Genomic DNA, 16,836 nt, shown 5'->3' with positions numbered 1-16,836 from the left:
TCGTCAGACACTGTACAGCTTTTTTTCTTTCTTTTTTTCTTTTTTCGGGTGCTTTAGCAGGGAAATATTCACTTGTGCTGATATTTATTTTTGTGGGAACAAGTAATTACTATGGGTTGGAGAAATTGTTACGACTAAACAGAACAGATTCATAAATTAATTTGCAAAAATTATTTTGGAAACCAATCAGTAACATCGTCGATGTTTACAGATATTTTCTATACTATTCATATATATTGTCAATATTTGTAGAGATTATAGTAATGTCATATTCGTTGATCCACATAACGACAAGATTTTATCCACACACCTATAAACCAGTAAGTGGTTGATATGTTTTCGTACATCGTATTTAAGACTCATACATTGCATGCTTTCTTCCATAATGGTTGAAATAATTAATTTATTATTCTTAGTACTACAAATAATTCAAGTTGCACTGTTTGCAATCCATGGCACGATAAATATGTGATCATATGAGACAGTGGGAATAATTACGATTAGTTTGCTTAGGTATCATTACATGTAGCGCATATCAACGATACGTGCAGCAGAGCCAATGCAACTAAACTCTTAACCCAACATAATAGAATTGAGATTTGATCTGGTCCCTTCGTCCCCCATCGGACGGCGGTAGCGGGTCAGAGTTATGGCTTCCGCCGTTACAGCTTGTTGCCTCCCGTGCCTATCACGTTCACGCTACCTTCTCGAGATTCTTTGTACCGTCACGAACAGAAAGCAGACTTCCATCTCGTCGTGGCTACATCGAGAAGGACTAACTGCGGGACCCGCGACAAGGAGAATCCACCGCCGTTTTTGATACAGACAGCGTAGGATTTGGGGTTTCTGGATCCGCTGAGAGAGCGGGGGTTTTAATTAGCGGTCGGCCAGCTTTAGCAGGGAAAAACAGGAAACAGCCTACTTATGTCCCGCAGCGAAGTGCCACATCGAATGTTCGATCATTGAAATGACACTTATGCTCTTTTACGATACCCAAAATTTTCGTTTTGGGCTCAGGATGATGCACGTTCCACGGCCCCGTTGAAGGGTAAGTTAGTAATCTGACTGCAACAGTTGCTGGAGGCGGTAGACGCGCCGATCCGACCCACCCCCACCCCCGCGACCAAGGGGGCGACGCCGTTAGGACCGTAACGGCGCGCCGTCTCCGCTTCCGTCTCATTCTTCGCCGTTTACCCCCTTAATCTCCGCCCCGCCCCCACCATTCTCTCTCTCTCTCTCTCTGCCCCCGAGGCCTTAAATACCAAACTTTCTACGTCTCTCTCGTTCTTCTATCTCGTGTTCATCTCCCTTCGCCGGCCGGAGGAAGAGGCGGATCGCTGTAAATTCCGGCGTCAGCCCGCCTTAAGCCGCCAAGATCCCCGCGGAGGCACCCACTTCGGGGGATCATCTCGAATTCATACGAAGACAAGATAGTACTTTTTTATTCGGTAGCGGCTGGCGGGACGTGGCGTGGCGCTCTTGCTTGCGTTAGAGGGGAAAAGGAGAGGGCGGAGGGGAGATGGGTGGGCATCGGAAGGGTTGGATGCTCCCGCACGGCACGGATGCCGAGGTGATCCCTTAGGGGATTCTCCTTGGCCACCGCCTCTTTGCCTTGTGCAGGGGGGTCGTTGCCTTTAATTTCTGCTCCGCCCTAGCTCTCTTTGTGCCGGTCGGCGGTGGCTCTTGGTGAGCGAGAAGGTAAGGCGGGGTGATCCGGTGAGGAACCTTCTTGTCAACCTCGTTTTGTCGGTTCTTTGATGGAATTCTGATGTTCGTCTGCGATCTGCTTGGACTTGGTGAGGATCTTGACTCGAGGTACTTAATCTGGGTTTATCTGTGTCTTTCGATTTCTGTTCATCTCATGCGTTTTCTCTGAGTTCTCTTTGCCTCATCGGTTGTTGGCATTTGGTTTGCTAAGATGATCTCGCTCTTCTTTTGTCCTTAAAAACATTAATTTTGGTTTGGGATCTTCTCAGCGGGAAAAAGATTTGTATTTTTTTCTTTGTTTTTTGAATCTCGAGAACATCGGCTATTTGTATGTTGGAATTTACTTTCTTTTGTTTTCTTTTCCTTTCTGGCTTGATAGGGGTCAATCCTTTATCTGGAGAATTTTAAGGAGAGGGCCCTCCAACCGAGGGCATGGGGAATAAGGTAGGGCCATGTGAGGGACATCCGACCTTCTAAATTTTGAACTTAGCTCGCGTCTTTTGGTTCGGAGCTGCAGGATGCCAATTAAAAACATGGATCAGAAGCGGCTATCTCCATTCAGCTTGCACTCTGAGACATGATATTTCTTTTTCTCTGAGAAGCCGCACGTCGTGTTGCTGCTGAGGTAGCAACCGCCTCTCTATTTTTCCTTTTGGTTTTTGAGAATTACTGAAGCTTCAAACGCACATAATTGAACACTGTCTTCACAAGGACTTAAGCCTAAAACCTTTTCGAGATAAAAAGGGATCCGACCACTCGTTCAAGGCGTTTTTGGTCACAATTGCCTTAGTTTTGGCCTATGATGAGTTCTCTTCTGCACATTAAGAAACTCACCAATTTATCAGGAATCAAGTCATTTATTGCTTTTAGTGTCGTCTCGTTGTTTAATTTTTTAATTCATTGTTACGACGAGGTTTTTGAGAAAAAAAATGGTGGGGCTCCTTCAGTTCGCATCAAAGAATTGTTCTGTTTTTTTCTCCTTCCAAATATTTAGTTTGGCAAGGACTTCGATGCATGAATCATGTTTAGTGTTTGGCTTTGAAACTAATATATTTTCATTGCATCCTTGTGCAATAGAGCTCTATATATTGTTGTGTTTCCAAACATCTATTTATTACTATAAGATCTCTATCTTAATCATCTCATTGATTGAGACAGGAGGGTTTAACCCATCACGTCAGTTTCTATTAGCATGGCCAACTTCCGATTGCTTGGAACTCTTTCCAAGCATGCCTAACATTCTGCCAACTGCTAACCATTTTAAGAGATTTCTACACTTATCAATCTCCACTTTCAGTGTTTAGCATGAACATTTTGAGGGGTCCTTTAGATGAGTTTTGGGTTTTTGGACTGACCAAATAGTTCTACTTGAAGCCAGCATTCATATCATACTTTCTCTATCATTCGGGTTGGATAAATGTATGCTGGCCTGATATCTTCTATGTATTTGCCAGATAAAATCAGAGTGTATTGTCTATATCTTAGTAAACTGGTTCTAGATGCTGTTCAACTGTAGTCCATTGTTTTATTTGTTTCTACTATTGAACTATGGCAGATATGTAATATGTGCATTCCAATTTATCTTCTGCAGAGGGAATACAAGTAATGTCTGGGGTTAAGTCTGTTTCTTCTTCTCCATTTGATGAGCTTCATAAGACTGGAGCAAACTCCACACGGTGGTTAGGACTTCCGCAGCCTTGCATTCTCAAGGACCAGAAGACTGAATCTAGTCTTGAGCATTGTCTGGTCGGGCCACAAAGGATGACCAGCATATCTACCATGGCCAGAGTTGCTGACCATGTTTCTAGATCCCAATCTGATCAGTTGGTTGTACCTCCTTTGTTTAGCAAGGGAAACTTAATGGATCGTAGTGAACCACACCATGAAAATGGACTTTTCTCAAGCTCTTTGTCAGATATATTCGACAGAAAATGTTTGTTTTCCTCCTATGTTTTATACTTTGATACTTTATTTAGATAATGCTGCTAGCTAGATATCTGAGTTCTTCTGAGATTAATGCTGTTTTCTGTTTGAATAATTTCCTGGAGTAAAGTTCCAGAAATTACATGTTAAAATATCCTATATTTTCTCATAAAACTTTTTTGCAGGTTACCTTTTGTTTTGGATTGATTATGCTTATTATTGTTGAATTCCCTGGCAGTGAGATTGTCTTCAAGCATTGTTCCCTTGGATCAGTCTATTAATTCAGTTAACTCGAACTCTGGTGAAGATGAGCCTTTTGAATCCATGGAGGAAATTGAAGCTCAAACTATTGGGAATCTCCTTCCTGATGATGATGATGACTTGGTGTCTGGTGTGATTGACAATATTGGATATATTGGTCGACCCAGCAATGGGAATGATATTGATGATGACATATTTTACAGTGGTGGTGGTATGGAACTGGAATCTGATGATAATATCAATGGCAACAGAACATCTGAATCTGTTTGGGGAGGGACATCTAATGGTCAACAAGAAGAACCAAATGGCCCATTTGCTGGTGAACACCCATACGGTGAACATCCTTCTAGAACACTTTTTGTTAGAAATATCAACAGCAATGTTGAGGATGGAGAACTGCGGGCTTTGTTTGAGGTGCGTTTTTACTCAATCTGATTCTTCTTTCTTGGTAATTCTTTGATTTAGTGGTTTTGAGAGTGTCCATAGATTTCTTAATATCTGATTCTAATCTTCTTGATCTCTTCAGCAATATGGGGACATCCGCATGCTCTACACCACTTGTAAACATCGTGGTTTTGTTATGATATCTTACTATGACATAAGGGCAGCACGAAATGCAATGCGAGCACTTCAAAACAAGCCATTGAGGCGTCGGAAACTGGATATTCACTTCTCTATTCCAAAGGTAACAATTTCATGACTTGTCTTTTAAATGGTAATGGCGTTGCAGTTCATTACAGGTTCTAGGACTACGTTGATCCTCTAACCAGCCCTTTCAGATTATTTTTTAATATCTCCTGCTCTCTTATTTTTTATGAGGTCTTTTGAAAACTAATATGAACCAATTGATGGTTAGAAAAACGTTGAGAACCTGAATGTTTGAATGTACAATAGTACCAAATGGAGATGTGATATAATTTGTATAACCTATCACCTATTTTATTTTATTGAGGAAACCATCAAAAGTAAGTCATGAATAATAGAAATCATCAATTGTGATTGTCCTCATACTTATGCAAGTATAGTTCATACACTGGACTGTACTTCCTGGTCCATGGTTAACCTAACATAATCTGGAATAAAATCCGAATTGGTCTACTGCAAACCACTTTTGTGTCGATGTATGAAGCATATGAAGCTAAATGAGCCTATCTTCATTGTCTGGCTTCTTTATCAGTTGCTCAAGATTTTTGGCAATGACCTTGGGTGAATTTAGCTGAGATGGATCTGAACCAGCATAGACATGCAATCAACTAATTCACATGCCTCATAAACACCAGAGATCCAAATTGGTTTCCCTTTTGCAATCTATGATGGTGCTTCTGCTGGTATAAAAGTTGAGCTTAAGGCTAAGTAACAGTTCAACAAATTGTGTGTAAATAACATAACATATCTGTACTCAATTGTGCAAAGGGTTTGGTTATGATCAGTTGTAAGGTAATCTCCATTCTGAACCTAACTGGATCTATGTCCACCATTCAGCAAATAAAAAATTTATATCGTATATGACTGTATATTTTATATGGACACATTTATTAAAAAATATAGATTGCACATATTTAATTATAATTTTGTACAGACTTTATATTTTATATAAATGGACAAATAATGATGTCACTGTAAGTAATGTTGATTCTAACAGGATTTCAATTCTTATTTGGTGGTGAAACTGAGAATTTTATTTTCTTTTTCTTCAACTTCACTCAGGGAAAATGGAAAAAGTCCTGTTCTTATTATCATGATATTTCTTGTCATCTTTACACTGTCATTTTATTGCTTGCCAAGAATGTTATTGTGAAGGTCCAACCATACTAAGAACTTCACATACCTCTTGCAAGGCAGGGATGCACCTTTATTTCAGCTATTTCCTATGACATCTGTAAATGTCTATGAATTACAAATTTTCTTGTAGTGACATACCTATGTGATATTAGGACAATCCTTCGGATAAGGATATGAATCAGGGTACTCTTGTGGTATTCAACCTTGATTCCTCTGTTACAAGAGATGATCTCCGTCAGATATTTGGTATCTATGGTGAGATCAAGGAGGTGATGTAGCTCTTGTGCTCTCATAATGTCATGGCTTTGGTACTAATCTCAAGTTTTTTTCTTTATGTAATGGTAAAGTTGATATTAATGTTAATCTTGAATTTGATCTTATAGATACGTGAAACTCCACACAAACATCATCACAAATTCATCGAATTTTATGATGTTAGAGCCGCTGAAGCTGCTCTTCGTGCCCTAAATAGGAGTGATATTGCTGGCAAGAAAATTAAGCTTGAGCCTAGCCGTGCTGGAGGTGCAAGACGGTGGTACTATACAAACAAACTCACTTTTGCTCCCACATTTCTAGATATGTAACTGTAGCAAACTTAGCCTCTGAATATTTTTCTTTAGTTGATGATGTTTGGAAATAACATGGAAATGGTTATTTATAACTCCATTTAATTTCCTGCAGTATTTTTGTCTTAATTTGTAATTTTGTATTATCATTGTTATTAATGTTCTTAAGTAGAATCGGGTTGAACATTATCTTTATTTTTCACTTTTGAGCTTTAAATAGTCATTCTTTTAAGTTCTTTTTTATGTTGTGTCAGCAACTCAGCTCTGATTCATGTGATTGCAACCGTTGTTGATTAATTTGAATTACTAGAAACTTGGTGTTTGATCTAGGTTATGTCATTTTCTTGAATTGTATGTGTATGTTTATATTTGAAGTTCATCAAATTTTTAAATGTGAATCCATCTTTTTCGTTGGTCTTCCTTTTATAGACTACTCTAGGATTCAATTGAGTTTTCATGATCAAGGGTCGGCCGATAAGCCGACTAATGAATAGTGTTTTACCCTTCTGAAGCTTATATTCTTTTCACGAGAAGATTATATCAACACCATTGTGCAGGATTGAGGAAGCAATTTATAATAGACTGGCATTTTGATCATTATTAGAACACATTATATTATACAGCATGTAAAAATTATTGAAGTTATGACTTTAATTGCCTATGACATGAATATCACGGGACATCAAGGGTCCAATCACTGATCAATCTACAAAAAAAAAGGGCTCACATCTCTGAAGGTTAGGGAGCTCCTTTCGAATCTATGTATTGGTAGTGCATATAAGATGGCAGAGGTAGCCTGTCTATAGACCTTTTTCCATGTCAACCCAGTGTAGGAAAACATACAATGGTCAGATGACGACAATGATATTAGCCATTACATCAAAGAATTTGGAGGACAAAATGCACTTAATCATGGTCGTTAGTTAGATAAACTCGCAAAAATCGCTAGAGTTTTTGTTTGATGTAAGCATAGTTTATATTGCCAATTATTAGAACTTATTTTTGAATATATTAGCATAATTTTGGAGAGAAAATTTATACTGAAGCTTCAGGCAAATTATCTTCTCTTACAATATAACATATCTTATTTTCTAAGTTATGTTTTTTTCTCTGCATAACTATTAAATTTAGATCACTTCTATTATTCTCCTTTTCAATAGTAACAATAAATTATCTTTTTTTTTCATTATTTGTGTTCATCTACAGTTAATCTCTTATTTTTCATAGGAAATTAGTCTTTAACAGTTTGTTGTAGTTAGCTTTCTAAATGATAATTTCTTTCTAAGGCTTCTAATAATTATTGATCTAGAAGAACATATCAATATTTTTAAAATGGTATTTGAATAGTTGTCTAGTTACTTCTGGATTCCCTAGTGATAAATTCTGGCTCTCCTTGTGTAGTTATATTTATTTATGTTGGCATCTTAGATAAGATCCCAGTGATTCAAGTTCAGAGTTGTGTGTTTCTCAGGGCATACAATATTTTTTATTTACTAAAAAATAGGGCCAATATTTGAGGAATTCGAATTTTTATTCTGTGATATTGTCAGTATTCTGTATTGCTTTCACAATAGGAGCCACATATATCTACTATAGGTATTTGATTCTAAATGTGCTTCTCTCATGGACATTTCCCTAGAAAGATTATGCTTTATTACTATTGGCGGAACCTGAGGGTTGAAGACAGCACAAATTGTATTGTCATGGCTTATCCTACTAAAATTTGATGTTTGAATTTATATCTCTCTTTGGCTTATTAATCAGTGACAAATATTTCTTTACCAGCAGCTTGATGCAACAGTTATCTCCGGAATTGGTGCAGGAAGAATTAACTGGATGCTGGCAGGGAAGCCCTAAGAACTCTCTCCCTGGGTGCTTTGGTATGATATTTGTGAGTTTTTCATTTCAAGGGACATGTTGCTAGTTGTGCCTTGTATTTCTCATGTCAGGTTATGCTTTTGACCTATGAAGGTGACCTAATGCATGCCAAAATTTTCAGGTTTATCCTCTCTGGGAACAATAATACCCAACAGTCTTGAAAATGGAGCTATCCAGGGTTTAAACTCGGCGGTTCGGGCACCATTTACCCCACTTATGGGGGCCACATTCCATGGAATCTCATCTAGTGTGCCACAGAATTTATCTCCCCCTGTAAAGATTACATCTATCAGTGATCATACCAATCAAGCCACTCATGCTGATGTCAACCATTCAATGGGCCAGATGAATTTTGGATTTCAAGGCATTGCTGGTTTCCATCCTCACTCCGTTTCAGAATATCACAATGGAGTAACTAATTTTTTTCCTTACAACTCAAATACTATGTCACCCGTGGGTATTGGTGTCATCTCTAGACCGTCTGAAGGAATTGATAAAAGGCAACTACACAAATTAGGCTCCGGTAGCTTTGAGGGGCATTCTTTTGATCCTAATGAAGGTACCAAGTCGAACTGAGTTTCATGTGGTCAAATTACTGTTATTCACATTTATATATGGTCATTACCTTTTTTCAAAGTTGGAAATAGCTTATGGTAACTAATGGTGCATCATACTTTCTTGATATTCTGATGACATATAGTGAATGCTGGTAGTTTTGAGATTTGTGATTTTTTTTTTTTTTTTGAGATCCATTTCCCTTTATTGTTTGCTTGGTAATGAGCTAATTCATTCAATTAATTTCAGCTTTTGGTGTCTCCTCAAATGGAAGCTGTCCTCTTCACGGGCATCAGCATGTTTGGAATGATACAAATGCATACCACCAAAAAACCCCTAGCACAATGTTATGGTCAAATTCTCCATTTATAAGCAATATTCCAGCTCACCACCCATCTCAGATTCATGGAATTCCTAGAGCACATTCTCATACGCTAAACACAGTTCTTCCATTACACCATCATGTTGGTTCAGCACCTTCAGTCGATCCATCACTTTGGAATAGGAGGCCTGCCTATTCTGGGGATTCCATTAAACCTCCTGCTTTTCATCCTGCATCTCTTGGAAGTATGGGGCTTTCTACGATTTCTCAGTTGAAATCACTAGAACTTGCTTCTTGTAACATCTTTTCTCACTCTGGTGGTAACTGTCTGGACCCTTGTATTTCTCCCGCACATGTTGGAATTGCCTCACCGCAGCAAAGGGGTCAGATGTTCCATGGAAGGAATCCAGTTGTCCACATGCCTGCTTCATTTGATGGTCCTGACCGGATCAAGAACCGACGAAATGACACAAATACTAATCAGTGTGATAATAAAAAGCAGTATGAACTTGACATTGAAAGCATTATATGCGGTGAAGACTCTCGAACAACACTAATGATAAAAAACATCCCCAACAAGTATGTTGAATTCTTCCCTTTATCTGCATTTTCTTTCTTTTTGGCTGTGGATGAAACATATTTACTTGTTACCAATTGATTTATATAGGTATACATCTAAGATGCTGTTGGCTGCTATTGATGAAAACCATCGAGGAACTTACGACTTTATTTATTTACCAATTGATTTCAAGGTACAATAGCATCTTTTATATGACTCCCTATTGCTGTGTATATTAGCCTCCACCATTGATCAACTAATGGAATATGTTCACCCTTCTATTTTTCAGAACAAATGCAATGTTGGTTATGCGTTTATAAACATGATCAATCCTCAGCATATTATTCGGTTCTATCAGGTTTGTTTCTTCTCATGGATTAAGCCACTGAAGAAATAGGTTGGACTATCCATTAAATATAAGTATAATACTTATTATACATCTTTAACATGTTCAAGATGCTTCCATCAGTTAGCTTTTTCACCCAAGTTCTTGCCTACTTATTGGTAAGGTATTAAATTGTCTTTTGAGGGAACTATCTGGAATCATCTTTTATCTGTGTACTTTTGCTTCCTTGAATCATCATTCTGTTTATTTAGTGTTGCATGAGCAACTCATTTTCCAAATTTTAAGTTGTGAGTTGCTAAAAATGTTGGATCTTCTGCAGTCATTTAATGGTAAGAAGTGGGAGAAGTTTAACAGTGAAAAGGTGGCATCACTTGCATATGCCAGAATACAAGGGAAAATGGCTCTTATTGCTCATTTCCAGAACTCAAGTCTGATGAATGAAGATAAGCGTTGTCGTCCTATCCTCTTCCATACAGATGGTCCTAATGCTGGGGATCAGGTATGAAGCATCAATGCACTATTATTTTCATCATTCAGATTTCTCTCTTATCCTGTGTTGTTGATTGCTGGTGGTTTATCCTGAAATTTTATTTGTGGGTTGTGTTGACAAAAAATTGGCATGATTAACAAAATATGTTTATTTTATTTTATTTTTTCGTTTAATAATTACATAACATTTGTGCGACAGACACATACAATATTTTTATTTTTTTCGTTTAATAATTACATAACATTTGTGCGACAGACACATACAATATTTTTATTTTTTTCGTTTAATAATTACATAACATATTTAATTTTCGTTTTTCGAACCCCTGACTGTTTGACTGTGCATAGTAACCAGCAGAATGTCTCTTCAAAGACATTACTAACAAAATATGTTGACCACATTGTCCCTTCCATTGTCATAATCTTTTGCTATAGCAGAACTAACATACTTTGACTTTCATTCTATTATATATGGCTCAACAATCCAACATGTTGTCTTTCTGCCAGAGTCGGTTCTTGAGCAGTGTTAGGGCCAAGATTTCACTCAAGGGTAGCAACAAAATCTATTTGAGGACAATAAGCGTAGATCTCAACCATAGTCTGAGACCTTCTTGTTCGATTGTATTTGCATAAAAAAATTAGGTGAATGAAACTTCTGATTAAATAAAGTATATAAATACTCATCAATGAGAAGACAAGTATTTAACAAAATGATAAAAACAAATGAGTTCTCCAGCGAACTCAGGAAAAGAATATTATTGACTTGTCACATATAATAGTATGTGACTTAACCATAAGCATGTCACATATAATAGTAACCTACTTGACCAACTCAACTTATAAACTTGTATCAATCACTAGTAACCTTTTCGAATTATGAGATACATCCTGCAAAATCGTCAGCTCCTTCCTCTGCTAGACAGTTTTGTTCTTTCTACCAATGTAATTGAGCAAGAGCCATAAGGACAGTCACTTATATGGCAAACTCTTGGTAATTTGATAGAGTTCCATCTAATTATTAGCAAAAATAATAGATGCCTTTATTTTATGATGGTCTAATATGCTCCAGATTCCAGACATGCTCAAATGAAGCTGAAGCCACAATTATTTAAGTTAGACAATTACTCTTTATTGAAAAGTTAAATGGAACTATAAGCTGATATTTAATAATTAAAATTTTAAAACAACAGTTTAGCAATGGCAGTGTCATCCTTCCTCTTCTAATCATATTAATTGTGAAGATCTGAAAAAAACTTGTACTCAGGAATGAACTTCCGTTAATAATGTGCTCTGTTGTTGTCTGTGCTTCTTAAGAACTCCATCATCTAGTTTGCGATCTATAATGATAATTTTCTGTCAATATATTTCTCTATTTAGATGCTCTAATCATCATGCATCGTAACTAAAATGTCCATATAGGACATTAGTATACTGCATAGTATCCCCATAATTTGAGCAAAGTCATTTTAAAACTCTATATGGAGAAAACAGAAAACTAAAAGAGGGACAAGGAACTTTAGATTGAAAATTAAGGGGGTAAAACATCATTGGTTTTCATATAAAAACTGGAAAACCAGGGAAGAGGAAGGGTCTGGCCATTTTTCTTTATCATGTTTGTATCTTCGGATGTCTAATATCAGGGCAAACTCATTTAGTTGGTTCCTACCTATGAACCATATTGAAGTATACTGAACAACTTATAAGCTATCTCAGCCTCGTAGCAAGCATTATAACCAGTATCCTTCTGATGCTGCTTGATAAACACATTTAATGTTGGAAAATCCGAAAATACATCTACCTTCTAAGTCATATACTCCATGTTATGTGTATTAAAGAAGAGTTCATGCTGCAGGCCTGAATATGTCATATTATGCCTGGTCAGTCTTTTGTATTGCAGTTTCTCGGTATGGTATTTTTATGTGTTTGGATTTTTATTGTAGGAGCCCTTCCCTGTGGGCACCAGTATCAGGTCAAGGTCGGGCAGCTCGAGGACTGTCAGCGGTGGCGAAGAGAACCATCAGGGATGTCAGTCCACCTCCACAAATGGAGAAGCTTCTTGCGTTGTGAGTGCTGCTCCAGGATCTACAAAGGATTCAGAGTGACCCAAGCCACCTATGCTAGGTGGTACTGACTGAGTCCAAACTTGAAACACAATCTGGTTTCTCTCTCTCTCTCTCTCTCTCTCTCTCTTTATATATATATATATATATATATTGTTGACTAGTGTCTAGCAATTACTCCTGCAATATGGTGGGTTGTGGTCGCCCTTGGATTCTATTTTGGAGTGCGATACCGAGGAAGGGGCTTCCAATTTTCTTGTGTTATCAGTGGAAGTCAAATTGTGAAAGGAGCTGTGAGGGCCTCGAGATTTTGAACTGCCGTCGGAGGGAAATAACAATGTACAGAGATTTCAAGAGGACTTTTGCGGTTTTGGAAGACCTCCATATTTCCTCTCCTTTCTGTTTTTGCTTGTTGAGTCCAAAGCCCATTATTTGTACAGGGTTCTGCTAAATTTTTTGGAGCTGTGTTGTGAGTGTTGAGATCTATCCCCGGCACCTTGTCTGTTATATCATTGTACATGTCTATATATCATGAATTTTGAAGTGTTCTGAATCTTTTTGGTCTTGTTGTTTGTTGCAATTTATTCTTTCATTTCTAACTTATATTTGTCGTGCGTTACATAATTTGATAATGCTTCAGTTTTTTTTGTTTATAGTATCTGAGAAAGTTAGCTTAATATTTTTATCGTTTGTGGATATGAGTTTTAGCCGATAGGCTATCAGCACCTTAATCGATTACTTTGTATTTTCGGTGGAACCGGATTTGCTGGAGATAACAGCTTGGTGTTATTGTTATTGTTAATTATTCTTAATTAATTATACTTAAGTATAACTTGAATATTTTATAAAGAAAATATGTTAGATGAGATTTTGAATCCTTAATTTTTGATAAATGAGTCCGGTGTCAAATATTTTATGTGTTAAAATAAATCGAACGGAGGTTATGATTTTTAATCCTTTGGGACTGCTACGCTTTTATGTATTAAAATAATCTCCTGCTTTACAGAACATCTACACACAATCTTTTGGGACAGCTGCGGTTGCTCTAATAGGAGTGAGTGTTTACGAAGCTATGTCGAGTCAATCTACAAACAATTTCATGCCAGAGGACAGCTGAAGTGGTCATCCAAGAAGGTAAAAGAAATAATTAGAACATCCTCATGAAGGATTACTTCTTAAGATCCCAATCCCAATCCCAATCCTCATGAAGTTAGTCGTACATTCATAAAAATAATAAGCAGTTCATTTAGTAGGGTGAAAATTTCTACCCAAAAAGAAGGAAAAAAAGTTCACAAGGAGTGCTGTTTTATGCTTCAACCTTTCGAAATTTCGCATTTGCATCATCAGTCTTTAGATCACAAGTAGCCTAGAAAATGTGTCTTCTTTAGTTGTGTATATAAGATGATATTATAAGAGGAATATGTGATAATTGTTTTATGTAAGAGAGAAGCTTTGTGCTATGTGGTTGACTAGTTTATAGATTTAGGATAGATACCCATTCGTATTAGTTAATGCTTCTTTGTTCGACCAAAAACTATTAGTATTATGTATTATTAGTAAAGGCTTCATCGTACGTTTAGTCATTATCTATTACTCTCGGGTCAGATGGTGCCACGTGCACGGCTCGGGCCGGGTGGGTTCGAGGTTGTGGACCGGCGTGATTGGGCTCACTTATTAAGCTGGGGGGGGTTAGTTACATTACGCCCATCGCGTCCGGATCGGTTTGGGCGCTTTGTATCGAGATCTAGGACAGGAAAAGGCTAACCGGCGACGGGAGGAGAGCGAGCCGCGATGAAGGAGACGACCAGCTCTTCCGCGAACGATCCGAGGCTGCCGTCCGCCGCGAAGCCCTACGTCCCTCCCACCTTGTCGCCGCAGGATCTCCCCATCGACTACGCCGGATTCCTCGCCGTCGTCTTCGGCGTCGTCGGCGTCACGTTGCGCGTATTTCTTCTTTTCCTTTTCTCCCTCTCTCTCTCTCTCTCTCTCTCTCTCTCTCTCTCTCTCTCTCTCTCTCTCTCTCTCTCTATTACGTATTAGCTATTTATGGCATTAGATCAGAAATTTTATGCGTAGTTTTTGGTGTTATTCAATCGTAATACTAAATCTATTTGATGAATCGATCGATGAGCACAGACGGCTGGTGGCTCCACACAAGTGGATGAGTTGGTGATGGTTGAAATTGCGGCATTCCTTTCATACGAAAGGAATTTCGTTGATGAGCACAAAGGGATTGTTTTTTTCTCCGCGTTGTTGAAAAACCCTTCTTAAAGGGAGTTAGAATCTGGTCATTGATGCCCTGAATCGAGGTAGGACACCCTGATCCTTGTTCATGGGAAGAAAGGCTGAAAATGACATCTGACCGTGTAATATCAATTACTGATGGTAAACAAAATGGTCTCATTTCTCATACTTAGCTATGAGTTTTGACCTTTAGACCACACAATTCTGGACCAGACAAAATTAGCCATTTTGCTTTTTTCTTCTTCCTCTCAACCAATTCCATAAAAACAAATAATTTAGGAGTAGATAAAGGCTTAGGATGTATTCTTCCTCTTAAAGATGTTGATGCCCTAGATTGGCAGTATTCTGATTTTTTTTTCTTTTCATAAAGGGTAAGTCTCGAAGGCAGGATTTGAGCCCAGGTATTCTAATTCTTGGGCATGGATGAAGGCTTAGGATCATATTTGATCATCTTATATTATTTGTCTGCCTAAGTGAAATGGTTTCACAATCAACCACAATTGTTGACCTTTAATTTCATCCATTTTGGGCTCTCTCGTGGTTGAGATTCCACTAGTAGTTGTGTGTAATATAAGAAAAAATTACTAAAAGAGATTAATTAGGTACAAAGAGCCTTGATTTAGAGCTGACAGAGTGCTTTTACGAGTATACATTGCCTTAGTACGTAGGGAATTATGAAAGGATCAATTTGTGAAATTTTGTCTTGAATTAATCTTTCACAAATGAATTAGTTAAATATGTAACTTATGTGCTTTATCGAGCTGAAATTCTATTATGATCATTGGACCATTTGCGTGATGTTCTTTATGTTCTTTATTCTATCAATGGAACAATTTAGATGTAAAGTACATTGCTTTTAAGTGTTAGTGTCAGATGAAAAATTAAACTTCTTAAATGCCTAGTTGGGAACGATAGAATTGTAGGTACAATTTACCTTAGTTGTGGTGGTTGAGAATATCAACCACCTAGCAGATCAACATGTCATGGTTTCCTACCTCATGGTGATAAGCAAAATGTCAAATTAAGCTGAAATATTATAATAAAAATATCATTAGGAGATTTTAAAAGGGTCCAAATACTTTCTTGGGTATCTACCATATGTCATTGGCATATACTAGTTTTCTCCATATTAAGGGCATATGTGTCATATCGTCATTGTATATCAAATACATATACAAGACCATATTTTGTATGCTCTATTCAATCTAGGATGATTTATATAATTGCTGTACTTTATCATTTATAAAAATTGAGACAGAACTTTTAAACTCATAAATATTGTCATTATAGCGTTTGTGTTTTGTTATTTGGTGCTTCCGTAGTTCATACCATCTTTCTTCCTTTTCTCTCCCCAGCAAGGGGCCCAAGCTTGATTGCTCATAATCATGATTTCTGCGATCATGATCATTTTTGTTGAAGAAGCTCATTAGATGGTCAGCACTGCAACAAATTATGAGATATTCATGACTAGTTATTACATGTATACTTCACAGTAATGAATTTTTCTTTCTCTGCAGTACAAGCTCTGTTCGTGGCTGGCGATCATCTTTTGTGCTCAGTCCCTTGCAAACATGAAGAATTTTGAGAATGATTTTAAACAGTTATCTATGGCTTTTATGTAAGTGACTGTTTGGATCGAGTGCTCCTCTTCTTAAATCACTGTTCATTGGTTTTGCCAATGGTATCAGATATGCAAAATGTTGCATTGTGTGAATATCAATTGATGACTGATGTAGCAACCACAGCTTCCATGATGTTTTGCCAATATCAAACTAATTACTTTTAAACTTTTGCCAGGTTTGGAGTCATGGGGTTGGTTACTAATTACTTGGGACCTTCTCGTGCTGCTAAGCAACGCTAAATTCAATCTCATGCAATTATCAGCCATCGTCTTTTATGCGACTCATGAGAGTTAAATTTCAAGTAATGGTTTTCAGGTTTTAGACTATATAATAGCAGCATCAGGCTTCTTGTGGTGTATCCTATGCGTATCCACTGAACATTTTTCTGTGTCATGCAAAGCTACATATCTCATGAATATCCTATGCCTATCCAGAGAACATTTTTCTCTATGTCATGCAAAGCTACATACCTTATGCCTTATCCGATGTTCATAAATTTCTTTTTGATTTGTGTTTTCTCCT

General features: G+C 37.5%; 2 protein-coding genes across 14 annotated transcripts; both read left to right on the top strand.

Moving 5' to 3' along the window:
- Positions 1 to 1,272: 1,272 nt before the first annotated feature.
- Positions 1,273 to 13,003, top strand: LOC135584083 (protein MEI2-like 4). 13 transcript variants are annotated; one of them, XM_065170707.1, is made up of 15 exons: positions 1,273 to 1,698; positions 2,087 to 2,151; positions 2,225 to 2,332; positions 3,299 to 3,640; positions 3,869 to 4,305; positions 4,418 to 4,576; positions 5,826 to 5,942; positions 6,057 to 6,208; positions 8,025 to 8,119; positions 8,239 to 8,676; positions 8,922 to 9,573; positions 9,662 to 9,746; positions 9,843 to 9,911; positions 10,219 to 10,398; positions 12,329 to 13,003. In XM_065170707.1, exons 4-15 carry the CDS (start codon positions 3,313 to 3,315, stop codon positions 12,488 to 12,490), a joined length of 2,874 nt encoding a protein of 957 aa, XP_065026779.1. In that variant the 5' UTR covers positions 1,273 to 1,698; positions 2,087 to 2,151; positions 2,225 to 2,332; positions 3,299 to 3,312; the 3' UTR covers positions 12,491 to 13,003. The 13 variants fall into 13 exon arrangements, with proteins under 13 accessions (XP_065026779.1, XP_065026778.1, XP_065026777.1 ...); XM_065170706.1 differs by having other exon boundaries at positions 1,273 to 1,796; XM_065170705.1 differs by having other exon boundaries at positions 1,273 to 1,815.
- A 1,143-nt stretch (positions 13,004 to 14,146) lies between these two features.
- Positions 14,147 to 16,818, top strand: LOC103968575 (protein Asterix). The gene is made up of 3 exons (XM_009381838.3): positions 14,147 to 14,392; positions 16,210 to 16,310; positions 16,490 to 16,818. The coding sequence occupies exons 1-3, from the start codon at positions 14,240 to 14,242 to the stop codon at positions 16,551 to 16,553; spliced, it is 318 nt and encodes a 105-aa protein (XP_009380113.2). The 5' UTR covers positions 14,147 to 14,239; the 3' UTR covers positions 16,554 to 16,818.
- Positions 16,819 to 16,836: the final 18 nt, after the last annotated feature.

Source organism: Musa acuminata, chromosome BXJ3-10 (genome assembly GCF_036884655.1).
Source record: "Musa acuminata AAA Group cultivar baxijiao chromosome BXJ3-10, Cavendish_Baxijiao_AAA, whole genome shotgun sequence".
NCBI lineage: Eukaryota > Viridiplantae > Streptophyta > Magnoliopsida > Zingiberales > Musaceae > Musa > Musa acuminata.
This window is presented reverse-complemented; position numbering and strand designations above follow the sequence as displayed.